The 15,666-nt window shown below is 38.7% G+C and overlaps 1 protein-coding gene across 1 annotated transcript in view; it reads left to right on the top strand.

Annotated features, from left to right (window-relative positions):
* The first annotated feature begins 1,405 nt into the window (after window positions 1-1,405).
* The window catches only part of LOC103149213 (mucin-5AC), a 14,515-nt gene continuing 254 nt past the window's right edge, over window positions 1,406-15,666 (top strand). Inside the window, exons 1-23 of the mRNA XM_016679753.1 lie at window positions 1,406-1,659; window positions 2,946-3,060; window positions 3,338-3,422; window positions 4,190-4,278; window positions 4,449-4,659; window positions 4,768-4,893; window positions 4,982-5,099; window positions 5,614-5,752; window positions 6,393-6,503; window positions 6,963-7,032; window positions 7,438-7,575; window positions 7,657-7,821; window positions 9,516-9,610; window positions 9,695-9,821; window positions 9,922-10,177; window positions 11,050-11,232; window positions 11,374-11,512; window positions 11,822-11,932; window positions 12,280-12,456; window positions 12,723-12,962; window positions 13,601-13,757; window positions 14,273-14,401; window positions 14,788-14,935. Coding sequence (XP_016535239.1) covers window positions 1,406-1,659; window positions 2,946-3,060; window positions 3,338-3,422; window positions 4,190-4,278; window positions 4,449-4,659; window positions 4,768-4,893; window positions 4,982-5,099; window positions 5,614-5,752; window positions 6,393-6,503; window positions 6,963-7,032; window positions 7,438-7,575; window positions 7,657-7,821; window positions 9,516-9,610; window positions 9,695-9,821; window positions 9,922-10,177; window positions 11,050-11,232; window positions 11,374-11,512; window positions 11,822-11,932; window positions 12,280-12,456; window positions 12,723-12,962; window positions 13,601-13,757; window positions 14,273-14,401; window positions 14,788-14,935 — 3,383 coding nt within the window. The remainder of the gene's footprint in view (window positions 1,660-2,945; window positions 3,061-3,337; window positions 3,423-4,189; window positions 4,279-4,448; window positions 4,660-4,767; window positions 4,894-4,981; window positions 5,100-5,613; window positions 5,753-6,392; window positions 6,504-6,962; window positions 7,033-7,437; window positions 7,576-7,656; window positions 7,822-9,515; window positions 9,611-9,694; window positions 9,822-9,921; window positions 10,178-11,049; window positions 11,233-11,373; window positions 11,513-11,821; window positions 11,933-12,279; window positions 12,457-12,722; window positions 12,963-13,600; window positions 13,758-14,272; window positions 14,402-14,787; window positions 14,936-15,666) is intronic.

Raw genomic sequence — 15,666 nt, 5'->3', positions numbered from 1 at the left:
TACACTTTGAACTGAACCATTGTTCTAACAATGGTGGGGGGGACCTAAAAATTAATTCTTATTTTTTTTCTTAGATGAATGGCAGATTTACTTCTTTGTTTCTATTGCCTTTATTCTGTTGACATTGTTTAAATACAAGGGTTTCTTTCATGATTTCTTTGGGGGCGGGGGGACAATTCTAGACTCTTCCAAGATTGGGGAGGTCCGGACCCCCCCGGGATTTACGCCTATGCCCATAGAGGACCATCATATGCACAGCGACATAAGCAATGGAACAGTGCAAACACTAAGGAAAGCATGCATCCCAACGTAGTTTCTAAATCAACGAATAGGTTCAAAACAGAAGTAATCGTTGTTTTCTCACAGTGGTTGAACATAGATTAATGACATAAGCAGGAGGAAAGTACACCATGTCCACATCAGCAGTCCACCACAGACAACATGGCCCCCGGTACTGGACAATATTGACATTACTGCTGAAATATTGTGCATCCTATTTCTTCCTTCATTTCTGCGCACTCCGGACAAAAACAAATTTATCAAATTGATCATAGACCTAAAAGACAGAAACTGTGTAGCGTCTTTGATTTTGTTTCATTCCTCGTGTTTTTGAAAATTTAACAGTCCAAGCGTTTAGATATGGTAAATTTTATTTTGGTAACAAAGCAAAACAAACAAACAAAAACAGGTCCAGACAGCATCAGCTCTGGTTTCTTTTTTTTATCAAAGGTAAAGATCAGCAGCTATTACTCAGATGTTACTTGGGGTATAGAAGGAGCTGGGAGAAGAAACATGCCTCTTGAGTAAACAGTTTGTAATCTTGTGTGCATCCAGCTCCACCTTTGCTGGAATATTATAAAAGGACTTGTTCTCCCATTGAGTTCTGTCATTGAGTCAACCCGTAGGACGGACATGGGCTCCCAACGGTTGCAGCCCACATCATGGCTCATCTTCCTGACTCTGCTGGTTGGCTCTCTGTCTCAGACTGGTAACACATTTCACAGCTTCACTAACAGCTCAGATAATTCTACATAAAAATGCTTCGGGTGTCTGATGTAAATGTTTTATCCTGAGAATTTTCTTCTACTTTTAATACTAATTCACGTGTTTTTATAGAAAGGAAAAATATTTTAAACTGAACCTCACAGATACCCAGGTTTTATTTACTGAGATTTGATGATGAAGCATAAATATCTGATATTCAAAATATATAATAATGTGTTCAACTAGTCAGTTATAATTTCTTGTTTTCACCACAGTAACGATCGCCCCTGCTCTTCAGACACTGGATCTGACTTCAGGTAACCATGTAAACACCAGCATTTTGGGGTTTGACTACTATTATCAGTATTATGAACTTGTTTGTCCATTCTTTTCTTTCTAACATTCTCATTCAACAGCCAACATGTCTCACCTTGACCGAGTCTGCACAACTTGGGGAAACTATCACTTCAAGACCTTCGATGGGCATTTCTTCCAGCTGGCCTCCACCTGTAACCATGTGTTGGTCTCCCACTGCGGGGGAAGCTATGAGAGTTTCATCATCCAGATGAGGCGGGGCCTGGTCAACAACACCGCCACCATCAGCAGCATCACCATGAAGCTGGATGGCTCAGTGGTGAAGTTCTCCAACAGCTCCGTCATATTCAACGACCAGAAGTGAGTTCAGTCCAGATTTAATCTCTGGCTCATGTCATGTTTGCCACAGACTGAATCTCTGCAGGAAGAGGTACAGCTACGGTTAAGTTACAAATGCATATTTACATTCATTGCTGTTCATCATTCTCATTGTTTGATATATATATATAATAAGAGTTTAATCATAAACTTGTGTCTAAGTTATTAAACAGCTTAGCTTTTCAGATCCGTTTAAGGTTTAGTTTATGCCAGGGTTTTTTTTTTTATGGAAAATGTTTGGTACAACACACAGTAATTATGATTTTAATATCATTAAATTCAGGCCACAAACATCCAGCTCATTTTTACTCAACAGACTCTAAGCACTCAGTCATCAAACTTCGACCAAAAACCTGAACTCCTTTCTTTTTTTGTAAGGAAAACATCTGAGAAAATTTCAACATCTTCATTTTTATATCCCCAAAATAAAATATTTACAATAAAATCATTTTGGATTTTAAAGTGGAAAAAAATATGGCCCCTGAATGCTTTCAACTTGGTGATTTTGGCCCACAGCGCAAACAGTTTGGATAGCTCTGGTTTAAGCAAATAGAGAACTGAGTTAACTTAGAGCTGGAATATCTGACATGAAATCCTAATGTTTTTCTCTAAGCAGCTCTTTGCATATCGTCTCTATGTTTGCTTCTATCCTACAGTCTCACTGCTCACATACGCCTCATACCATATTTCATATCTCTGATCTACCTATGGCATTACTGTTGTTAATTTGATTTATGTTTTTAAGTTTAGAAGGTGAAAAAATGTCTTAGCCAGTTAAAAATCCAGGATCCCTTTGAAACAAAGATGGAGAAAGTGACAGAGTTGTTTTCAGCTGCTCATCTTCTGTCTGCTGCACCTGCACAGTAAAACCTCTGCAGAGTTCATGTAGAACGCTATAAGCAGACACAACACAGAATGTTATGTGCATTGCTTAGAAAGGAGCAAAAAAGCTCAATTAATAAGACAGAAGAAAAAGCGTTTGTGTTTTATTTTCTTTTCTCTTGTTCTCTTTTATTTTTCTCTTTTCTTTTCTTTCTTATTATTTATTTTCCAGGGTTGTTCCTAAAGTTTGTGGTTTCTCAGAACTTGTCGTAAAATGTTAAAGTTCTTCAATTAAAAGATCTTGAAGTCAAAATGGAAGGGTTTACTGAACATGTTTGCTGACTGATGTTGCTTATGTCTAATGTTGAATTATTTTGCCTCAAAATGTTTCCTCACTTTTTAGCTTCTGCTCTGTGGCTCATCCTGATCCTGTGTGTTTGCTGCAGGGTGTCTCTGCCACTTGTTGCCTTCGGAGTGACAATCAAAAGGACCACATCCAGTATCTTTGTTGAAGCCAATCTTGGAATCAAGGCTATTTGGAATCTGGATGACTCCTTAGATGTATGTATGAAGGACACAAACAGACTAAGCACATCATTAAGTCTTTCCAAGCTAAAGTTATTCAGTCTTTTACAATTAATACAAATGTGTCAGTTATGTTGGAGCATATATAGCTCTGCCCTTTGTTGTTATGAAACTAAATGTCTGCATTATATAGTACACCTTTGCTAGGAAGACTCTTCACTGTAAACTCTGATATGTATATTCCTCCATGAACATGTTTTAGTGCTCACACGTCACACATGACTTAATCTCTTTATGTGTCGTATCTTTACAGATCGAGCTGGATAGCAAATATCAGAACCAGACCTGTGGACTGTGTGGAAACTTTGATGGGATAGCTAATGATTTTATAAAAGATGGTAAGGTCATTTAATGGTAACTCAGCATTGCTGCTGGTAAGGGCGACTGTGGCTCTGTGGGAAGAGTAGTTGTCCTGTGATCAGAAGGTTGTAGGTTGAATTCCAGCTTCAACCTGTGCCAGAGGCACATTGACATGGCACTTAACCCCAACTTGTCTACTAATCTGTGTAATGGGTTAATGTGACTCTAGTGTAAAGTGCTTTGAGTGGTCAAAATGATTGGAAAAAGCACTATATAAGTTCAGTCCATTTAAAATAATATTCCAATTAAATTAGCTTCTACATGCCATGAAAAACTCTGTACTTTTCCCAATGACAGACTTTAGGATTGAGAAGGCAGCACCAGATTTAAAAAAAAAAACCCACTTTAAGCTATCCTTGGCTGTGGGCTGAAGTTTCTGGGGAAAAAGTTAATGTTTTCTGCAGCTCTGAGTTTATTTTTAATGGAATTTAATTTGTCTGTAAAATAATGTGCTTCAATGTCTTTGTGCTTTATAAAAGATTATGATGAGAAAATACTGTAAACCGTCTGTTGTTCTTTCAGTTAGTTATTTAAGAAATCTGGATAAATATCTCAGTTTCAGAAAGACATGGAAATTATATTTATGTTTTTCCTTAGTTTGCTGAATTAATTTACTTATTGATACACACTAAGTTTGGGTTGTCCTTGCTAAATATTCTACAATCACATCTGATGTGAGAGTAGTTGCTGGTTTGTGACAGGATGGTTACTGTGTGACTGACTGTAGGGGCTGTGCTGTCTGTAGTGGACTTGGCTGAGACTTACAAGGTAAACGGGCCCACTGAGACGTGTGTGGAACCCGACCTCAGCCCGACCCGGAGCTGTGGGGATAAGGTAATGATCCAGATCATCATCAGTCACATATTAATGTCAGTTAGTGTCTGATTTAGAGTTTCCAATTCTGCTGTTGAATGAAACAGTTTACATTCAGCCCCTATTTGACCAGAAGCCTCTATGGACTGAGTTGACCACAGACTGAAAGTGTTTATAATTTTCACCCCCAGCTGCTTTGTGAGGAGACCTTCACCAACGATCCGTTCAGCAGCTGCCAGAACCTCCTGGATGTGGAATCGTTTACCAAGGCGTGCATGGCAGACATGTGTAACTCAGAAGAGAATACAGAGTCCATCTTGTGCAAAACCATCTCAGAGTTCTCCAGACAGTGCGTCCATGCAGGAGGAAGACCCCAGCCTTGGAGGAACGAAACCTTCTGCTGTAAGCTCAGCACACGCAGTCTGAAGATTAGAGTCCTTCTTTGCTATTTTGTTTTAAGATTAGCTTCCTGGAGTTGATACCACAAAATGAAACAAACTGTCTTCACAGACAAGCGATGCCCATACAACATGGAGTTTCTGGAATGTAGCCGGCCATGTCAGGACTCCTGCTCCAACCCACAGGCCAGTCAGACCTGTGACAGCCATTGCCACGATGGCTGCAGCTGCCCTGCAGGTAAAGACACACTCTTGTTTTAATACGAGCATCCATGCTGAGTTATTTATTGTTCAGGCAAATTAATTATCATCTCTCCTGCCTTCAGGAATGGTGTTTGATGACATTGGTAACACAGGATGTGTCGCAGCTGATCGGTGCCCATGTCTCCATCGCAACCAGATCTACCAGTCAGGAGAGTCCTACTCATTCAACTGTAGATCCTGGTAAGCTGGGAACATACGCAACTCTACCAGGTCCATATATGGAAAGAAAATTTGAGTTAGCCAGTAGCATGTTCCCATGTGATGGGGACATATTTTGAATAATTAATTTGAAATGCGTTTAATACTTTCATGCTAATGTTGACAAGGTCGGTTAAAAAAAATATGTGTTATAGCTTAAAATTAAATATGTACTTTCATAGTGAGTATCTATTTACCAAACAAAACATTTAATTTTTAAAATAATTTTCAAACGAAATATTTATTTTCCAAATAAAATATTTAACTGGCCCTAAAAGTTTAGCTATCTAACTAAATAGATTTAGTTAGCAACGAATATCTAGATTGCTAGCTAGATATTTACCTTATAAATAAATAGCTAAATTAGCGGAAGTGGATTATCAAAATGAAAGCCGGGCTTTGCGGACCCCATAGTTAACCACAGCAAAATCAGTACTGTTTTTAACACCAACACCTTTCTAGTCAATTAACTAAATTTTGCGTATGAATTTAACAGTGTTTGTGAGAAAGGCCACTGGACGTGTACAGAGGAAAACTGCTCGGGAACCTGTTCTGTGGAGGGAGGAGCTCACGTTACCACCTTTGATGGGAAAATCTACACCTTCCACGGAGACTGCTCCTATGTTCTGGCTAAAGTAAAGAGCTTTATACATCTGTATGCTTAGACAATGATTAAATTAATTTTGTAATGAACATATTTAGTGCTGAACTACACAAGTGTAACAACAGCATCAAGGCATGCTGGTTCACCGAAAGATATTTAAAAAAACAAATGAAGGATAACAAACCAGTTTATGTTGTCTTAAATATAGTTTTAAAACTTGATGTGAGTAATGGGGGTGCCCAGAGGACCAGCTGTATTGTTGCCTTGCAGCAAGAAGGTCCTGGGTTCAAATCCAGGGTGTACCTACCGGTCTCCCAATGACAAGACTGCTGCCAATAGCAGCGCCTCTTCCACCCTGCCAGGATAAGCAGACAGAGCCAACGTTTGGATGGATACCCATAAGGCTTCTGTGTTAGAGATCAAAGATCCCGGTGTCTAATTGTTTTTTTTCTGCGACAAGAAGAAAATACAGATAGCAGCAGCCATCTTTCAGCCAGCTAAGCAACAGTGTGCAGCAGTGTGTGTTGCCCTCTGTGCTATTTGGAGTCAGAAACAATAACCTTTTAAACTCACTATATATCTTGATAACCAGTCAATGCTCACACCAAAATGGGTGTGTTCTAACTGGGATTGCTATTTGTGCTGATAGGTTTTGTGTCACTGTGTTGCAGCAGAGTGATGGCTCCCTGTACACTGTGTTAGTGGACCTGGTCAAATGTGGTCTGACAGACAGCAGGACGTGTCTCAGAGCCGTTACTCTGGCCCTGGGCAGTAATGCCGTGGTAAGATGCCGACACATTAACTCCCCGGCTTATATTTCTGTTGTTTTTCATAACATGTAGACACAATGCAAAGACTTTCAGATCATTGGCTTGTGCCCACAAGCATCTACTCAAACCTGGGATAGAACTTGTAAGAACTAGTTCTAACATTGTCACTTTAAAGTTAAAATATATAAATATATGAATATTAAGACCACAGATTTTTGAGAAAACTATTAGTTTTTTGAGAAAACTACAGCAGTAGTTTTATATATATATATATATATATATATATATCTCTTCTGAGAGTGGTACATCTAGCAATGTGAATTATTTTAACCGATAATTCTCTTGATTAATATTGGACTTTTATATAATCTGGCACACTAGTTTTGAAAGACAATACATATTTAGGATTTTATTCCAAATACTAATTAATGCATGTTTAACAATCTAAAATGTCTTTCCACTAAATACCAGGTCATCAAAATTCAAGCATCTGGGCAAGTCTATGTCAACAATATTCTTTCTCAGCTTCCATTGTTTACATGTAAGTGAATATTATTATTAATGTCCATCTAACACACCCACACATGATGTCCATATACATCTACACGTAGTATTTTATTCTGCTAGGGTTGCAGCCTTTTTAAGCTGACATTCAGTGTGCAGCAGCATGAACTAAAACGTATGACATCTATGATCAGTTTTTGAAGGTAATTAATGAAAGAAAATGGAGGAAAATCAGAGAACTCGGACACAACAGACATGTCGGCACATCACCAGAGAAAGAGTGAGACAGAAACCCACAGGCTGTTAGAAGACAGTTTATTACCACAACACACCATGGAAATATTAATGAACTATAATAAACATGTTGATGAAATGAAACCTGTAGGACATGTTGCTTCAGTACTGACAGCTCACTTAATGCTATGTGTTCTGATCTCTGCAGCTGAGCTGAGCGCCTTTTGGCCATCCTCCTTTTATGTTGTAATAAGCACCAAAGTGGGAATCCAAGTGATGGTCCAGCTCTCTCCTGTGATGCAAGTCTTCGTTTCAGCTGATGTGTCACTCAAAGGAGCCACATCCGGTACATCTCCATGCATTTAGGATGTAAATATGCATCTTTCAGGTTTCCAAAAGCTCATCTCTGTCCCACAATGCTCCACAGGGTTATGTGGGAACTTCAACAACATAATGAGTGATGACTTCTGGGTCATCAGTGGACTTGTGGAGGGAACCGCTGCAGCATTTGCCAACACATGGAAAACCAGAGTCAGCTGTCCTGACATCATGCCACGCTTTGGAGATCCTTGCAGCCAGGACATTAGCAGAGGTACAGATGATCTCCTGCACACAATGTTATGTTGAATGTTTTTAAAGACAACCCAAATTCAGAGAGGTAGGCAACAGGTGATGTTGGAATATTTAATAAAAAAAAAAGATGAACCAGCAAACTTACAAAATTCCAGAACCGAACAAAAATAAACCATAGCAGAAAGCCAGCCAGGAGGCTCGAGAAGAATGCAGGGAAACCAGAGCAGCAGTGGAGAGGTTATAGGGCAGGGGTGGCCAAGTCCAGTCCTCGAGAGCCACCATCCTGCAAGTTTCAGATGCATCCCTGCTTCAACACACCTGAATCAAATGACTGGCTTGTTATCAGGCCTCTGTAGAGCTGATCCCGGTCTGTTGGAGTAAGGATACTTCTAAAACTTGCAGGATGGTGGCTCTCGAGGACTGGACTTGGCCACCCCTGTTATAGGGAATAACAGGAGGAACCAGCAAGGAGTAACTGAGAAAGAGGTGCTTAAGTACTGGGAGCTTGAATGCTGGAACAAAGGAACTGGGCTGATAGCTAACGGGTTGCAGGTGTGAATGGCAAGAACAGGAGGCAGACTGAGGAGAGAGAGAGAGAGAAAGTGGCATAGGAGGCGAGGGAGAGTAAGCAGGGGACTAGGAAATGAATCTAGCATTTAAGCAAACTAAACATTATAAAACTAGAGTAACTAAGCATAACTAGATACAAGAAATAAACTTAATTAGAATCACTGTGAAAGGACTGAATTAAAGAAAAATTGAAACAAGACTGAACAAAATAAGAAACACAAAATAATGAAACTAGAATCAAATCAAACAACAAAACAACCTAACAACCCGGGATCCTAACACACAATGTGCCATCACAGCTTACCACAGGCCCTCCAGGATGTTGGGTTATGCTTTTGTGATTGCTGTGGCCTAAAATTACTACTTTTGCAGCACCGTTTTCAAAAAGTTACAGTCAATGTTTAATCTTAAATTTTGCCATAACATGATCTTACAAAAAGTTGAAGTTGTTGAAGATAACCTTCCCAATAAAGACAGAATTTTAACATAGTTAATATTTAAAGTGCAAACAATATTTTCAAGTACCTTCTTGAAATAGCAGTCTTAAACCAAATAGAACCATGCCCTGAGGAGTTGCCAAAATGCAAAAGAAAGATTTCATAGTGATCATACAAGTTAACATAGTCTGATTACACAGCATATGCAAATCCTATAAAATATTTCAAAAATGTTTTTTTGCAGAAAAGCAAGACACATGCTTTCATCTTGCAGGTTCAGCTGTCAAGAAACAGGAAGCTAAATTAGAAGAAGGCAAAAATCAGTAAATGAGATCTTGGCCAATAGTTTTTAAATGATAAGTACTGATAAGTAAGTAAGTAATTCTTATGTATATCACCATTCAAAGATCAAAATTGCAAATGCAGATTAAAGAAAGTAAAACAAAGATACACAGATAAAACACGATGCCAAAATAAAATACCAAATTAATCAGTAGAAAGGTTTTCTGGACAAAATCTACTTTTCACATTGGTACTATCAGCGGCAGCTTGAGTATGAGCCTTAGTCCCAAAATCTCAGAAACATGTCTATGTGTGAAGTGACATCAGCCTGGATGCCTTTCATCAGAGAAATACTACTGTTTTTTTCAAGATACACCTTTTATTATATTATATTATTATATTTATTTATATTTGTGTGTTACAGAGAACTATGCACAGTACTGGTGTTCCAAATTGACTGATCCGCTGGGAGTGTTTGCCCCTTGCCACTCTGTTGTCAGCCCCAGCTCATACAAAGACGTAGGTTTGCAAACATGAAGCATTGAGCGTGTATAAAACTCTTCTACTGTCAGCCTTCTCCATGTCCACTTTGTGTTTGAGCAGAACTGCATGTACGACGGCTGTAACTGTGAAAAAAGCGAAGACTGCATGTGTGCTGCGGTTTCCTCATATGTCTATGCCTGCTCAGCAGCAGGAGTCCACATCAGTGGCTGGAGGGAAACCATCTGCGGTGAGCAAAAATCAGTGAACATGTTTTCACTGTTCGGAAACATATCCTTCTGCTGGGTAGATCGGACTGTTTGATTAACCTTTTCACATTTTTTCAATAGGAAAATTTAGCGAATCATGCCTATCAGAAACAGTTTATGAGTACAACATGACCTCCTGTGGTCGGACGTGTCGTTCCCTCAGCCAGGCTGATTACTCCTGCCAGGTCAACTTCACCTCCGTGGACGGCTGCGGCTGTGCTGAGGGAACTTACATGAATGAAGGGGGACAGTGTGTGTCCAGTGCGAGCTGCCCCTGCTACGATAAGGACACCTTTATTCCTGCTGGACAGGCCATCATCAAAGATGGAGTAACATGGTAACGACTCACAGATGCTCATTGGAGATTTTCATATTCACATAAATATGAACTGTTTTATCATCAAAGAACATGTGCTTTAAAAATAAATTGGGGGCAAGATTAGCAAATCCCCTAATCTTGCCCCCAAGTCCTTTAAGTCTTGGGGACTTAAAAGACTTGTCCAAGTCCTTTAAGTCCAAGTCCTTTAAGTCCATGTAGATTAAGTTTACTAAGTTGTCATTTTAAGCAAACATAAATAAATTAAATTTGACAAACTTTATTTGACTGCATGTAACAAATCAACATTTTTTTTAAAGTTGGTGCTCCATTTTCTTTTGGTCAGTAAACTGACAGAGAGTAGGGCAAAAAACATGGAGTTTAATGCAGTCAGCTTGTAATGCCTTGTCAAGGCTGTTTGGGATCAGATCACTACATCCCCACATGCCTCATAATTCATATTGATTCTGTTTGCCTTGTCCACAGTGTCTGCAGACATGGGGCCCTCAGCTGCTCAGGAGGAGCCAGACTACAAAGTAGGTTTCTATACGTTACATCCATCTATGGGAGGGTAATTTTGTGGTGTTTATACAACTAACACTTAATTGCAACCTATAATGAGGTTTGTAAACAGTGCAATATTTCATTCTTTAGCAAAGGATGTCTTAGTCCATAATCTGTAGTTTTAACATAATCTGCACTCAATTTCAATCTTCAGCCTCTACAACATGTGTCGCCCCCATGATTTATTTTGATTGCTCCACTGCTCAGCTTGGCACCACTGGGGCTGAGTGTCAGAGGAGCTGCAGCACGGTGGACATGCCTTGTGTAAGTACAGCAAAGTATTTCAGTTCAAAAAAGCATTTTGATGTAAATCCACGCACCTTGTTCAGCCTAACATCTCTTCACTCTTGCCGGGAGCAGATCAGTACAGGCTGTACATCTGGATGTGTGTGCCCAGAAGGCCTGCTGTCAGACGGAGCAGGAGGCTGCATCAATGAGACAAGCTGTCCATGTGTCCACAATGGACACGTCTACCAGCCAGGACAGACTCTCACAGTGGACTGTAACACCTGGTATTTGAGGCATTTATGACTTTTGACCTTAAAAACTGTAGCACAGATATTAACTCTTTCATGCCAATTCTCTCCCTTCCAGCTCTCACATCTGACATTTATATATTTGTTTGATTTATTTCTGTTTGTATGTCACCACAGCTCATGCAGCGGACGAACGTTCACTTGTACCAATAATGTTTGCAATGGAGTTTGTGGGATCTATGGAGATGGTCATTATATTACGTTTGATGATAAAAGGTTTGACTTCAGTGGACAATGCGAATACACACTCCTACAGGTAAGAAGGCTAGTGGACAAATCAACATTGTTTATTTGTCAGACTTAAAATCTTTAAATGTGATGTATGTTGATGAACAAACCTGTCACTAATACACACTGGTCCAATAAATAATAAACATACTTGGACAGTCACCTTTTAGACATATTGAGGAGTTGAAATCAATCTTTCTCTAACAATAGAAGTGAATTCTGGAGCCTGTTAGCGGAGAAAACTATCAGCTATATCAATAATTGACTTTTTTTTTAAATTATAAGAAGGGAACACAAAGGAAATCCTATGACTGTATTACTGTGTGTTCTCACTCAGGATTATTGCAGCCCTGGTCAGGGAAACAGAAGCTTCAGTATTATCACTGAGAATGTTCCATGTGGAACCACTGGGACCACCTGCTCCAAGACCATTAAGATCTTCCTAGAGGTAAACACACCACACTCATTCCATCTACACCTGTGATCTAGTTGTTAATATCTTCCAACTGCTGGACAAGGAGAGAAGATTCTGACAGCATGACAACCTGCAGCAAAAATACCATCGCCTCATCTTAGCATAGTCCTAATCTTTCATCAAAAACCAGAGTTTATTTGTAAAGTTTTTAGCATGTTATGTAATAGTATGTAGGGAGTTGGGAAAAACATAAACCCTGCCAATCTTTGACATGTGGAACAAAATATATACAAGGAGAAATAGAAAGTTTCATATAGAGTCTGTGCAGTGTTTAACATTTTATGTGGTTTTTGTTTGCTTTGTAATCTTGATGTGTACAGGATAATGAATTCCATCTTAAAGATGACAGTTTCCAGGTTATAAAAGGAAACATCAATGTTCTCCCTGTTTCTGTACAAAAAATGGGTATTTACCTGGTGGTGACCGTCCAATCAGGGCTGGTAGTCATGTGGGACCAGAAGACCAGCCTTTTCATTTCTCTCAGTCCACAGTTCCAGGTAACTCATTAAGTGTGTGTGTTGTGATTAACTAAATCTCAGCTTGGTTCTTTAGGTTTTATTTTAGATGACCATAAGCTGGCCAAATAAAAGAACATACTATCAAAATACTTACACATGAACACAAATCCTTGTATCATTTCATTTGATATTTAGACCAACACTGATCAATGCTGGATATTTTTACTGAACTGGTAATGTACCTGATGATGATAAGTTCAAATCATATCATATTTGTGACTGCTCTGTTGTTTTCACCATGCCAGGGTGAAGTGTGTGGCCTTTGTGGGAACTACGATGGCAACAGTAAAAATGATTTTACCACACGCTCTCAAGACACTGTGACAGATGTTTTAGAGTTTGGGAACAGCTGGAAAGTGTCATCTAGTTGCTCTAATGCCCAGCTTCTCAGTGATCCCTGTGCCTCCAACCGCTACCGGGCAGCCTGGTCTCAGAAGCAGTGCAGCATCATAACCAGCGCCACCTTCCACAGCTGTCATCCAAAAGTAACATGCACACAGCACAGCTACACCTAAATGGATCCATGTTTACATAAATTAAAAACTGTAAATGCTCCACTCCTTGGGAGATTAGATAGTTTTTTCTTCTTTTCTTCATCTTTATCACTACATGCACAGATTGCCTCTTTCTTTGCGTGGTGATCCAGCTACTGTTTATTTATCTATCTAAAACATCCCGTTTTAGAAAAAAATTACCAGGCACTGTTAGATGAAATTCCAGTCAGTCAAGTTTATGTTATACCATGCTTAAGAATATAAAGCACTCAAACAGGACAGAGTAAAAGCTTTGAGTAAGGCTCATAGTAGAGTTTGTCAGAGTCCACATATTTGTCTTGTACCATGGATAAAGGATCCTGAACAGTGGAGAGACAGTCTGGCTTCTAACCTTTGGTGTATATCTTAACTTTACCGCATGATAAAATTTCCACCACAAGCCTAACAAACTTTATTTTAGAATGTTTTAAACATGGAAAAACTTGATGGGAGAATATTTGTAGTTTTTCTACAAAGTCTATTTATTGGCCTCTTTTAAACTTCTTTCAAAATATGTAACAGTATACCTTACATGAGTATAATTAGAATGAGAAAGACAACATGTTTGATGTAACTGCTTTGTGTTTAAGGTTGATCCTGGCCCATACTATGATTCTTGTGTGAGAGACTCCTGTGCTTGTGACACTGGAGGTGACTGTGAGTGTTTCTGCACCGCTGTGGCTGCCTATGCCAAAGCTTGCAGCACAGCTGGAGCCTGCATCAGCTGGAGAACTCCAAAGTTGTGCCGTAAGTTTGACCATCACAACTGCTGTCACGGTGATGGAGCTATTCGATGATGTAACAAAATCAAAAATTGGATTTTGTTTAATTTCAAGATAATTTCAGCTTTACAAAGCACCAGTTCAAAACTTTAGTAATCTCAAAATGCACACAAATAAATCACATGTAAATCAAATTAAATACATATTTCAATATAACTGACTTTTTAAGTACCAATGAAATTATTCAAATTTGAATGAAGTAAGCCTTTAGTCAGTGTAACTTACTTGTTAAAGGCTTACTTCATTCAAATTTGAATAATTTGAATGAAGGCTTACTTTAGTGTAAGCCTTTAGTGTAACTAAAGCAAGGCTTACTTTAGTTACACTAAAGTAAGCCTTGCTTTAGTTACACTAAAGTAAGCCTTTAGTTACATGGAAACTGCCTGTTTCCATGACTGGAAACAGGCAGTTTCCAGTCATGCAAAACTTTATTTTATATTAAAAAAATTATATAAAAGGTCCATATTTTGTGTCTGCTAGCTATTTTCTGTGACTACTATAACTCCCCTGGTGGCTGTGAATGGCATTACAAGCCTTGTGGAGCTGACTGTATGAAGACATGTAGGAATCCCTCAGGAAACTGTACCAAACTCATCACTCACATGGAAGGTAAACATTTGTCCAGCATGCTAGTTAAATAACTTGTAACTTTACTTACATCACATTTTATTAAACAGTATTTCAGATAAGACAAAGTATTTTGAAGGTAAGCTAAGGAAAGTTGGGTTACTGTTACTAAATAATATTCATACCACAACTTAATTTCCCTACAATATTATGTATAGTAGTCAAATCATTAAGAGTGAAAAATTAAGATGCAAGGAATCTAATGTTTAGTAAAAAGTGACTTGTTTTTCCACATTGCAGGAGGCATGTGTTATGTTTTCATTGAGTGAGTCGTAAAAACATCATGATGGAAGTCAACTCCTCACTTTACACCTACATTGGACATTTCATTCCCCATTAATTAACATATATACTTTTGTATTACATAGGTTGCTATCCACAGTGTTCTCACACCAAGCCATTCTTTGATGAAGACACAATGAAATGTGTGAACTGGGACCAGTGTGGATGCTATGATGACAAAGGCATCCATTACAGCACAGGCGAGAAGGTTCCATCCAACAGCTGTTACACTTGGTATGTCTCATGTAACATTGATCATTGTATTAGCATAACTGGTCCAGTAAACACTAATAGATTGGTGTATGCTATCTGCGTATGCTATCTGATTCATACATGCATTGTCATACTATATAAGGTTATATAACTAGACTTTGTGGGTTTGTGTGGTCTTTATTTTGGGCTACGTTCCATCTGGGGCTTCATACAATAGTGTGAATCTTAGTTAAGGATTTGTAGTTTTCCCCAACTGTAATTTAGCATTTATTTTTGTTATTACTTGGACAACTTCTTCTTGAATTGTCTTCTCTGCTGAATCTAATGTTTATTTGGGGTTGTTAGTTTTTTGCCTATGACCAAAGCTAAGGCATTTGTCATAGGCAAAGGTAGGCAATGGTATGCAAAGGTATGCAACTTCTATAAAAAAGTATTTATTTATTTACTTATTTTTTACATATTTGTTAAACTTTCACTTTTTTGTGTCAGTTTGACAGAAAAAAATGAGCTCCTCTGTCTTCTCCAAGTGCTATCAGTAATTATTGAGAAATAAACCGCACATTCAGAAACACCCAATAAGAGCCAGGAGGAAGTTCTTAGTCTTATTTAGTAACAGTAACCCAGCCTTAGTCTGGGCCTCCTTACTTTGGCTGCTACCCCTGCGACCTGCCTCCAGATAAGCGAAAGAAAGAAAGAAAGAAAGAAAGAAAGAAAGAAAGAAAGAAAGAAAGAAAGAAAGAAAGAAAGAAAGA

Source organism: Poecilia formosa, unplaced genomic scaffold (genome assembly GCF_000485575.1).
Source record: "Poecilia formosa unplaced genomic scaffold, Poecilia_formosa-5.1.2 Scaffold219, whole genome shotgun sequence".
In the NCBI taxonomy this organism is placed as follows: domain Eukaryota; kingdom Metazoa; phylum Chordata; class Actinopteri; order Cyprinodontiformes; family Poeciliidae; genus Poecilia; species Poecilia formosa.
This window is presented reverse-complemented; position numbering and strand designations above follow the sequence as displayed.